This window comes from Centruroides sculpturatus, unplaced genomic scaffold (genome assembly GCF_000671375.1).
Source record: "Centruroides sculpturatus isolate CEXI.00-Female unplaced genomic scaffold, Cexi_2.0 scaffold719, whole genome shotgun sequence".
Taxonomy (NCBI): domain Eukaryota; kingdom Metazoa; phylum Arthropoda; class Arachnida; order Scorpiones; family Buthidae; genus Centruroides; species Centruroides sculpturatus.
Window position 1 is genome coordinate 39762 of NW_019384910.1, and position 12985 is coordinate 52746.

Sequence of the window (12985 nt, forward strand, 5' to 3'; positions counted from 1 at the left end):
AGGAGGAGAACAGAAACTTGCACAACATACCAACTATGCCCTGTGCTGAAATAAACATACACGACATCCACTACGCTGTTAACAGAACACACAACTGGAAGACACCTGGTGTAGACAACATTCACAATTTCTGGTACAAAAAGTTTACATCACTGCATCAGGAACTAGCCAAACATCTAACACACATCATCATCAATCCACAAGACATGCCAAAATTTCTTACTCAGGGCATCACCTACATGAAACCTAAAAACAACAACACCACAGACCCCACACAATACAGACCAATTACATGTCTTCTAACACTACAAATTATTGACATTCCGTATCACAAACAAAATATACAAACATGTTGAAGAAAACGACATTCTTACAGAACAACAAAAAGGTTGCCGTAGAAATCACAGGGGATGCAAAGAACAGTTACTCATAGATTCAGTCGTTCTACGGCAAGCACACAAACAACACAGAAACATACACATGGCATATATAGACTACAGAACAGCATTCGACAGTGTTCCACACAGTTGGCTGTTACATATTCTACACATGTACAAAATACATCCATCACTCATTGCATTCTTCCAAAACACTATGCAGCACTGGAGAACAACACTACATCTCAGGGTTAGTAACACTTCCATACAAAGAAGCGAAATATTCATTAGGCGAGGAATTTTTCAAGGAGATTTCTTGAGTCCTCTGGTTCTGCCTAGCCCTGAACCCATTATCCAACATGTTAAACAACACGCAATATGGCTACAATCTCAGACATGAGCTGTCTGCAATCTCAGAAGTGTAGCTGTCTGCAGGCAGCAAGAAGTACTGTGGTACAATGCAACTTATGAAAAGGGGATGTGGAATATTTTCAAAATCCAAAATTTCACCCAAACATGCACAAAATTTCCCAAAAATTATAGTGCACAAAATATACAAGCATACAACAATATCAATTGTTATTTTTAAATTTTAAAATACTTTTAGATTTTAAGACTGCTGTATTAACTATGCAGTATTATAAGTTTGAGAGAAAAATCTATCCTTGATATAAAAAAATTTTTTTTTCAAAAATTTTAAGTCTTTCTCTCTCACGCAATTTACACTTTTAATTTGAGGGCAGGTGTTAATGAACTGATGAAAAAAAAAGATTGTTAACAAAGAACCAAAAATGATAAATAACTTAATTTTAATTTAAATATATTATTTATCATTTTTTATTTTAATAATTTTGATTGCATAACAAAACAGTTTATGATTTTTGAAACATTTTCCCAGTTTATTAATATTTTATAAAGTTCGGAATATTTATTAAGGGTCAAATTAAATAAATTTATAACTTTGTACATGGATTATACAGAATTTTTTAATAATAATGGCTTTTTTTCTTTTTTCAAAGCCATGAAGTTTTACAGTTATGAGTTGTTAACAGGATAAATTAATTTTGTGTAGAGAAGACATGCCATAAATGTGCTTATTTTAATTTTAATTTTACTAATTCATTGATTGTAAAAAATATAAAACTGTAAATTAGAAAAAATAATCAGTTACGCTATTGCTTCTCCAAGTTTTTATGTGAATAGTAAGTCGTGATGTTTTCTGACTGTAAGGGACATGATGGTCAGGGAATTTGTACAAAGTTAGTCAGGGAAAGTCATAGAATTTAAAACAAAAATTTGAGTAGGAACCCTGTTTATAGTATGGAGCACTTCAATCTAAATGAACAAGTTAGCATATGCATATTATAGTGCAGACAGAACTTTCATTTTGGATTATGAAGAAGCCATATTTCAAGCTAACTGAATTCCTAACATGTAAATCTCTGTATCCTTGGCCACGACAAAAATACAGTTACGATCTAACGGGATTTCAAACTATCCAAGTTTGAACTAACAAAGATTTTCAATTTGATTGTTTACAATGATGACATATTAAATGGTATTAATCATTATATATAATTGTAAAAAATGCATTTCTGAATTAATTAAACTATATATTATGGACATATTACAAAATAAGTATTATTTCAACATAAAAAAAATTTATTTATATATATATCAAATATATAATTAACATAACTAATATATAATTTATTTTACAGTGGAAAGCAAACGTTCTTTAAACTCCTCATTAAATGATACATCTCGAATTTTATTTTATGTGAATAAAATAAAGGATAAAATGGAAAAAGAGAACAAAAAGAAACATGTACCTGGGAGAAAAGTGGGAAGAAAGAGGGACTATTCAGAAGTGATTGAGTGGGAAAATCAACTTACTCAAGATCATTTGGTCAACATGAAAGCTATGTGGGAGGTAGGATTATTTATATTTTATGCAAAAGCAGTAATAAATTATCATTTAATTTACATTTTATGTTTTAATTGAATCATTAGAACAAAAATTATTTATATTCCATTCAAAGAATTTTTGTAAAAGTTGACATTAAATTCAAATATCATGCAATTAGCTGCTAACCATGAGATAATTAAAATATTTATTTTTTAAGAAATGTCTTTTAATTTTTTCTAGACTTAGTGTATTTAGTATAACACTCCAAGTAGGACATTTTTTAAAAGAACAAATAGTTAGGTTATCTTAATTCATCAATTAATTTCATGATATATTTTATTTATTATTGCACATAATAAATTTTTACACTATGATGATTTTTGTTTAGTATTATAGATTCAGTGCAATATATACAAATAAAAATTCACTAATTAGAAATTATTTTAGATTAGAAACAAATAAAAGTTGTATGTTCTGGAATCGGAGCTTTAGACATATTTAAATATTAATACATAAAATTTTCTGTACCGTAGATCAAAATAAATGAAATCTGTTGATGTAATTGAAAATATAATTTTTATTGTATTTTTAGGGTACGTTCGTTAAGTCGAACGAGTTAAACGCGTTAGTAATGAATCGTTCGAAAAGTAGTAGTCTCGCTCAGTGCGCATGCTCTGCGGTGATGACGTTTCGAACGAAACTCTAACGAAGTTCACGAAGGAAAGAGTTAGTTCACTTCGTTAAGAAAATGGCGGCCGACGAAATCGATGTTTCTAAATCTACTCGAGTGTTTAAATTGTGAATTAAAAGATGAAATGATTGAAATAACTGTCCACCCGAAGAAATTTAAGAAAAATATTTCGGATAAGGCTGCACTAACAACATTCATATCTTCGATTTTAGAAACAGCCATTTAGTTATAAACGAATCGTTCGAAAAGTCTAACTAAATAAGAATAACGATGACGTCATTCTCGTTTAACTCGTTCGACTTTACGAACGTACCCTTAGTTTATTATCATATTATTGATGTATATCTATATTTAATGTTGACTTTAAATATTGTTTTTTATCAATGTACAGTACACAGAACCAATAACTGATGTAAAATAATAAAAATAAAAACCAAAAACTATCACAAATGTTTTCCAATTCCTTCCAACAAGAGTTGGAAAATGTTTGCAATAATTTTTTATTTTTATTATTTCACATTGGTTATTGGTTCTATGTACATTGTTAACTATTTCCCAGGTGTGGTGCATTGTAATTTATTGTTTTTTAAAAATATTTCTATTTTTATGTGAAATGATGTTTAGATATTATACATGAAAATAGAAAATAAAAGAAAATATCAATAATTACTAGTTCTTACAATGTATTGACAGTGTAAATTTTATATTTAATTTTATTATCTTAAAATTGTTTTTAATTTACAGTTACCACAGATTGGACATTTCCTGTTTCTTGCACAGAAAACATTAAATATTCCAGAATTGCATATGTATGCACTTGAACGAGTATTTCTTATGCCTCGCGAGAGTGTATATTTAGCAACAATAATTACATCATTATTAAGTTCACCATATCAACGCACAAAGTAAGTAATGAAAAAGATTACATCTTATTAATTTAATAATTAAAGGGGATGAAAACAATTAGAAAAGTTTTAATTTATACAGTAATTTATTTTTACAAACATATACTGTATGAATGCTCTGAATTTGAGAGGTCATTTTAGAAATGCAAGTTTGACAAGAATTTTGCACCAGAGGCCAAATCTTGACATTCTGCTGGACTTTCTGAAAGTCATTAATGTATATAAACAAATATGGTCATTTATGCTTTGTTGTGAACAGTATGATTAGATATATTTGTCATTTATTCTTTATACACCATTTGTCAAGGTGCAGCATAGTCTATATGACCCTTGTGCCAAGAAACTCAAACAAACCAAACCTTTAATTTATATAGAAATAAAAATGTCTTTTTCATTAATTGATACATTGATATATAACAAATAAATGAGTTTGATTTAAATTATTTTTCAAAAACACAATATTTTCATTTATATCTAGGCAATCTGAAAGAGATTTGAAGTATAATTTGCAGCTTTATTTGCTAAGCTAGCATTGATATATATTTAATTTTCATTTTTTCTTTGTTTTAAAAGATCTATTTAACTTCTATATTATTATTATTATTATTATGTTGGGTTTAGTGGGATTTACTCGGTTCACACCAGTGGCTGTGTACTATGCCGGACCAGAGTCAAGGCATAGCAACCAAAACAAAACTAAAATTAAATAAGTGTGTCAGTGTCTGCATTCAGGAATTTCCTAACAATGTGGCATGTATTCAATATAGTGGCCTTCTGTAGTGTTATGTATGTATTTCTACTCAATTCTAATGTTCCCAGGCTTTTGTGTAGTGTGTGTGGTATCACACCTGTACAGGAAAGAACAACAGGTACAATAACTACCCTATCCATCCTCCATAGATGCCTTATTTCCTGGGCAAGTTCTGTGTACTTGCTAATTTTTTCAGTGCATGTGTTTTGTACATTGTGAGTGTTTGGAATGGCTATGTCTATAATGTATGTGATTTTATTGTGTTTGTCAATGAGTGTGATGTCTGGTCTGTTGTGGTAAATTGTTTTATCTGTGATTATGGCTCTGTCGTAGTACATTTTGTGCGTGTTGTTTTCCAATACTGTCTGTGGAATATACTTGTAGTATGGTTCGTGGATGTCTGCCAATTTGTGTTTCTTTGCAAGCTCTTGGTGTATTATATTTGCTACTTGATTGTGTCTATGTAAGTAATCTGTCTGTGCCAAGAGCTTGCAACCAGAAGTGATGTGTTGTATAGTTTCTGGCATGATGTGACATTTTCTGCATGTGTCATTTGTGAGTGTTGTATCTTTGAGTATGTGTTTTCTGTAGTTTTTAGTATTTATGACCTGATCCTGTATGGCAATCATGAATCCTTCCGTCTCCCCAAAGAGGCATCCCCGATCTAACCAGCTGTTTGACGCAGTTTTGTCAACAAAATCCTGGGCCAGGTCATAAGGATGCCTGCCATGGAGTGCCTTTCGAGCCCACGATTGCTTGATGGTGTCTATGCTTTTTATGTGTTGTGTCATGTCTGTATGATGTGAGTGTAAGTTTAATGGTGTGTTATTTGAGTCTGCTAGAGTTACTGCTTTATGTAACTGTGATGTTTCTTGTTTCTTGTAGAAAAACTCTCGCAGTGACTGTATTTGTTTGTAGTGAAGGTTAACTATGTCAATCAGGCCACGTCCGCCTTCTTTACGTGGAAGGGTTAATCTTTCTGTGGCGGATTTAGGATGATGTTGTTTATGCTTAGTAAGTGTTGTTCTTGTTTTCCTTTGGAGTTGCTCGAGATCTGTGTGAGTCCAATGTATAACTCCAAAAGAGTATGTGAGTACTGGGATGACATATGTGTTTATTGCTTTAACTGTGTGTTTTGCATTTAACTGTGTTCTAAGTATAGCGTTTAACCTACTTTGGTATTCTTTAATTAATCGTTGCTTTATTTGTGTATGTTCTGTTAGTTTGGCCTGTTGGAATCCTAAGTACTTGTAGAACTCGCCCTCTTCCATGGATTCAATAACGTCTCCATTTCCAAGTGCAAAATCTTCTTTCTTCAGGATTCCTTTTTCTATGTGAAGTTTTTTGCATTTGTCTAGGCCAAACTCCATTTGTATGTCCTTAGTGTATGAATGTGTGATTTGTAGGAGTTGATGAAGTTGTTTTTGTGTGGATGCATAAAGTTTTATGTCGTCCATGTACATGAGATGTGAGAGTGTAAACTGTGTTGTTTTTTCGTGTCTGATATTGTAGCCGTATTGCGTGTTGTTTAACATGTTGGATAATGGATTCAGGGCTAGGCAGAACCAGAGAGGACTCAAGGAATCTCCTTGAAAAATTCCTCGCCTAATGAATATTTCGTTTGTTTGTATGGAAGTGTTACTAACCCTGAGATGTAGTGTTGTTCTCCAGTGCTGCATAGTGTTTTCGAAGAATGCAATGAGTGATGGATGTATTTTGTACATGTGTAGAATATGTAGCAGCCAACTGTGTGGAACACTGTCGAATGCTTTTCTGTAGTCTATATATGCCATGTGTATGTTTCTGTGTTGTTTGTGTGCTTGCCGTAGAATGACTGAATCTATGAGTAACTGTTCTTTGCATCCCCTGTGATTTCTACGGCAACCTTTTTGTTGTTCTGTAAGAATGTCGTGTTCTTCAACATGTTTGTATATTTTGTTTGTGATACAGGATGTCAATAATTTGTAGAGTGTTGGAAGACATGTAATTGGTCTGTATTGTGTGGGGTCTGTGGTTTTGTTGTTTTTAGGTTTCATGTAGGTGATGCCCTGAGTAAGAAATTTTGGCATGTCTTGTGGATTGATGATGATGTGTGTTAGATGTTTAGCTAGTTCCTGGTGCAGTGATGTAAACTTTTTGTACCAGAAATTGTGAATGTTGTCTACACCAGGTGTCTTCCAGTTGTGTGTTCTGTTAACAGCGTAGCGAATGTCGTGTATGTTTATTTCAGCACAGGGCATAGTTGGTATGTTGTGCAAGTTTCTGTTCTCCTCCTCGATCCAGCCTGCATCAGCATTGTGTGTAACAGCATTGGACCAAAGAGAAGACCAATAAGTTGTGAGTTCTTCTTCTGTTGGTGTGCCACTGTGCTGTGTATCAGTGTTTGTTTTGGTACTGATTTGTCTGTAGAAAAGTTTTTCATTGTTTGTGAATAATTTATTTTGTTGTTTTCGTAGTGTACATGTTTTGTATCGTTTGAGTCTACGTGCTTTGGCTGCGAGTTTTTGTTTTAGTGTATCGATGTATTCTGTAATGTGTGTGTTGTGATGTTCATGTTTTGTGTGTGTTTTGATTTTCTTGAAAATGTTTTTGAGTTGTTTCTTTAATTTGGGTGTTATGTTGTTTTTAGTGTATTGTGTCAGCCTGCCTAATTGCTGTCTAATGTCATTTATTTGTGTTTCTATTCTTCTCTGCCAGGCAGGCTTGTGATAGAATTGTGTTTTGTGTGTGTCTGTCTGTGAGTGTATTTTCAGTCCATGGTGTGTTACTACTGTGACTGCCCCAGCATAAACTAATGTATGAATGTCTGAGAGTGTAGAAATTGAATGAATGTAGTTTGGTAGTAAGTGAGTGTTTACATAATTTAGTGTTTTTCCTACTACCTTTGACGTGTTGATTTTCGGTATTCGTGGTCTTTGTGTGGGATCTGTACCTGTATATTTAGTGAGTGTTTCCTGAAATATAAGTGAGAGTGTATTAACTAAATCTATGTCTATGTTATCAGTGATGGATGAGGAAGTGTCTGTAGTATCATTAATGGTAGTTGTTGTATGTGTACTATTATCAATGCTTGTTGCTGGATTATCCTGACAGGTTACGTGATCTTCATTAATGTTAAATGTTTCTGTCTGTTGATGTATTTGATCAGCAACCTGTTGTTTGATAAGTTCAAGTGTTGTTTGTGGGATAAGGTTGTTGTGTATAATTGTTCGTTTTTGATCAACAGCCCTTTGTTCGGTGACAGTGAGGTGAGGATATTGTTGTGTGAATATGTGGTGTAGTTGTTGTCTGTATGCTGTCATGTTTGTTTCGAGTCTTGTGATGGTGTAGTAAGTGCAGATGATAAACTCGTTCATTTCTGTTGTCCATTTCATCCGTTGGTGTGGTTTTCCAGCCTTTGTGGTCTGTGGATGCATTGCCACAGAAACACCAGGGCTAGGTTGATTCCTCACATCTGTTGAGGGCATTGCAGTAGCCATGCTTGGGCCGGCGCTGCTTTCGCCACCGGTAACCAAGGGAGACTGGAGCCTATTTTTCGAACGTGAGCCTCTGCCTAACCCACGAACGCGGACCTTGTTAACCCGGGCGACATCTGAGCCGGTATCATACTTAGATCTGGTTACTACCATAATGATTATCTCCACAGAATGTGGGTGTGTGGTCACTCTTAGCTTCATTTCTCCTCATAGACCTTACTGGCATGAGTGTCCCTACCAGGAGTTTGTGCTCCAGCCTGCATTGCCCTATGGATCTGTAAAACTACTGGGCTCTCCCACCACGACCAGGTGGTGACCACGGGAGAGTTATTATTATTATTACTATTATTGCATTTAGTTACTGTACAAGTATTTAAATGAATGAATTTTACAATTTAAAATTACTTCATTACTTTCAAGAATTAAAAATGGTTTCAAATAAAATAACTTTTTTCAGTTTGGCTAGTCTTAATTACAAATTTTACAAAGATTTAATAGTTTATTGAAATTTTTAATTGTGGTTTTTAATTCAGATTTTTTACCATTATAGATAAAAGTATGCATGTTTTAGTTTAAAATTTTTTTTTATAATGAAATTTGATGTTATAACTAATTTATTAATTTAGATTGCATAAAATATTTTATGCAATCTAAATTATACATGTACAGTATACATGTATGTCGTATACATGTACAGTATGTATGTCGTATACATGTACAGTATGTATGTCGTATACATGTACAGTATGTATGTCGTATACATGTACAGTATGTACAGTATACATGTACAGTATACATGTACAGTATGTATGTCGTTATACATGTACAGTAGAATCTGCTTATTGTAATCACTTAGGCATGCACCTGTACAGATGATAACATTGACCTGTGATCACATGTGGTTGTAGTGATTTTCTGCACCTATTACTTTTCTCATGAGCATTTTTAACCCAAGTGACTTGCTTAGCTAGGCTTCCATTATAACTTTGTGCTATCCATCTATCTGGATAGATGGATAACATTTTGGAGCAAACTGCATGAAGCACAATGTAGATTTTAGAATATAGTCTCATGTAGGACTTTGAGTAGAGTGATCTGCAAGAGACATAATATAAACTTTGGATTGTTTTGAGACATAGTTTGAGGAGTAAAGAATTTATTTAGAATATAGTAGAAGATCCTAACACAGAGCAGATATAAGAAGGATTTGATTATACATGTTTGTTTTTGGTTCATAATTGTAGAGTTGGGCAATCCCAGAATAGAGAGTTTTTGTAGAGTGAGGAAAAACTTTGAAAAGACAGACAGGCTGAAATTTGAATTGTTTGGTAATTTCAAGGAAGTTTGGTTTAGGGTATGGTGTCTAGAAAGAAAAAGAAAAAAATCTCAAGTTACTTGTGCTTAGGTAACAAATTACCTAATCAATGTTTTGAATATATGAATCCAAGTGAATAAATTGTTTCAAAATTAACATTGTTACATTTCTGAATTCCCACAAGAAACCATTGTTTAATTTTGTGTAAACTATTAAAAACTATGGATATTCTTCAGAGCTGAAAACAAACACAAAGAATAATAACTATTTATGATTACAGTAAGAGTTATACTGTGTGTGTATGTGTGTCATCATATTAAAAGTTTAAGTTTTTGTATTCATAAAAATTGCCATCATTCTGAAAACATTAGTTCTTACTAGGGCTGTGGAGTTGGAATCGTGGAGTTTTGGTGTTTTAGTTAGAGTCGGAGTCATCAAAAATTTGCCAACTCCAACTCCTTTTTACTTTCCCAACTTGTTATGTATATATTACTTTCCTGGCTGTTAAACAGTATAGGCTTATAACAAAAAAAAAGATGACTTCTCCAGATGTTTACTCTTTTGGACTCAGGAATGAAATTTGCCTTGAAATGACGCAAGTTCAAAAACATTTGGTGTTTTTTCTATATGCATGGATGTTAGAATGTGTGTGGGGGTCACAATTTAGTTCAAATTCAACCACTTTGAAGCTTAATAACTCCTGTGTTAAACCATCTGACTCCAATTCAAAAACCACAGAAGTTATTAATCTTCAAACAGAGTGAACAAAATCGTGCCCCCCCACATTTTAGTATCAATACGTACAGAAACAAAAACCCCAAATTTTTTGCATCTCTGGATATTTCAAGGTGTCCTTAGTCCAAAAATGTAAAAATTTGGGGTGGATCATTTTTGATTGATTGCTATACTTTCTCTCTGTTTTATATAACAGCCAGGAAAAGTAAAAATTATTGATTACATATTTATATATTGACTATGTCATTACTTAAAGGAGTCTTTTAGCTTTGAAGTAAAAAATTTTCAGTGTTTTGTCTTTATTAGAACTCTATTTATTGAAGCTTTTATTCTGAGGTCAAATGATGACATCAGAATTCCTGGACCTATTTGGTAACAAGTCTGTTCCTGGTCAGAGTTGGTAGATTTTTAAATGACTCCACAGCCCTGGTTCACAGTAATATATTTGTATTTTAAAAATATTTAGAAGTTAAGTATGCATAATAGCTTATTTATTAAGAATAGAATTTTTTATAATTATTCACATCTTTATTTAATTGAATTACATTATAATTTTTTCATTTACTTTATATAATCTAGATTACATCGAAAACCTCCAATGCCCTATCGTATTTGGCATGAACGGTTAAAACTTCGAGTTGAGAATTGGTATAAATTATATAATGCTAAACATAAAAATACCAGGAAGGTAACATATATTTAATATATTTGTATTTTCTAGAAAATTCATAATTATCTTTTTAAAATATAAAATGATTAAATAAATGCTTTTTATTTTTTGTTAGGTATTTGATATTGTTGGAATTGAACCAGATTTTTTTAACATTTTAGGTTTGTAGTAAAATAAATATTAATTTTATGTAATTAAAAATCTTAATTAATTTTGCTAATTACTTAATAGGTGATACAAATCCATTTCTGAAAAAAGATTTTCATGAATTGACTTATCATCAAAGAGTGTGGCTTGTTAAAGCATTATGTGATCATTGTTTGGTATGTATTGATTACTTAATTTTAAAATAAATTTCAGATTTTTTTATTTTTTTAATCTCTTTCATATCATTTTTTACAGTCTTCAGATTTTCTTTTTTTTTATTTTCCACTTACTTATATATATTTTAAAAATATATCAGTATTAATTATATTTTCATTGAATAAATCACCAAACGATCGCCTTAATATTGAGCTATAATATGGTTAATTAAATGATTAGTATAAAGTAATTTGACAATAGAGGTAAACGTTAGGTGCCATCTCTTAAGTAAATTAATAATTATAAATAAAAAATTATTAAATAAATTTAGAACCTTCTGGAATAAAAGAACTGGCCCAGGACGGGGCTTGAACCCGCAACCTCCGCTTGCCGTGCGGTGCGCTTGCCAGTTACGCCACCAGTATAATTATTAATTTACTTAAGAGATGGCGCCTAACGTCTACCTCTATTGTCAAATTACTTTATACTAATCATTTAATTAGCCATATTATAGCCCGATATTAAGGCGATCATTTGGTGATTCATTCTATATTTCTCGGGCTTTGAGTTGTTATTATATATCTTCATTGTTTACACATTAAACTTTGATCCTTAGAACAAAATCATTTATTGGCCTGCAATTTCAAAAAATTGGAGACCAATAAATTGTCACTGTAATTTGTCTGTCTGTCTCTTTCCTTACTCTTAAGAATGGAGTTAGATAGATGAAAGCTGAGACCAGTATGGAAAGATTGGGGAAGGAGGTCCCGATTAACTATATACAAGCTTCTGGTGCAAACTGGAAGTCACATTATTTCAATTCAAAAATTTTTCTCTGAAAACAGTTAATAGAATAGTTGGCATGAGTCTATTGCTAACAGAAAAGTATGATGTATAGGGGCAAGACACTACTAATTTGAGCTGGAAAGCACATATTTTAAATTGAAAAATTATTAAAAATTGCAGCCTGGCATTGTTATGATGTTACAAACAATTACTCGTTTATATTGAATGTTTTTCTCACTATTTCATGTCAAAGTAAAAAATTAATTTCATTCAATTTACGTATAAAGAACAATAGTGTATACTTAATATATATATATATATATACTGTTGATTTTTATGTATGTACTGTACATCTATAATTTAATATATTTTCAAAAACTTTAGTTGTTATAATTTTGTAAATGATAAATTGGAAATACTATAACATTTATTTATTTTTTTTTTTATATTTTTAAAATTGATGCTTTTTTTGTTTTATCAATTTTAACAATCATTTACTAAACCTAAACTAGTAAAAGTTAAATTATTTATGAATTTCTTTGTGGAAAAAAAAAATTAAAATATCTGTTAAAACAAAATCTGAAAATACTATAGTGAGTTTTCTTTCTTAAAAATTATTTTAAATTTTTACAAAAATACTGAAGATGATCTTGGCAAATTAAATGTTTGCATTTTTATATACTGAAAATATAAATTGATATTCAATTTTTAAATATAAAGCGGGTAATTTGAAGCTAATTTTTTAAAATATTTTGAAAAAGAAATTTGCAAAGAAAAAGTGATGTGTAATTAATTTATTTATAGAATGTATGCATTTCCAGAATTCTACGTAATGCACATATTCTGTAAATTTCTGGGGTCGTAGACAAAAATCACCACATTTCATAGTTTTATTAACATTTGCATTTATGATAGCAAAGTTGTTTAGTTATGTTTTTATAATGTGTAAGCATAGAAGTAAAAAAGTTGATAAGAATATAAAGAGAAAATATGATATTGTTGAAGAATATGGAATACTGCCAAATAGCAGTTTAATTTTTAAAAGGAATAATTTGAATTTTTGATAA

General features: G+C 31.4%; 1 protein-coding gene across 1 annotated transcript in view; it reads left to right on the forward strand.

Annotated features, from left to right (window-relative positions):
- The window catches only part of LOC111631628 (uncharacterized protein KIAA2026-like), a 61644-nt gene that overhangs the window by 28182 nt on the left and 20477 nt on the right, over positions 1-12985 (forward strand). Inside the window, exons 4-8 of the mRNA XM_023375914.1 lie at positions 2099-2310; positions 3722-3882; positions 10739-10847; positions 10945-10990; positions 11061-11152. Coding sequence (XP_023231682.1) covers positions 2099-2310; positions 3722-3882; positions 10739-10847; positions 10945-10990; positions 11061-11152 — 620 coding nt within the window. The remainder of the gene's footprint in view (positions 1-2098; positions 2311-3721; positions 3883-10738; positions 10848-10944; positions 10991-11060; positions 11153-12985) is intronic.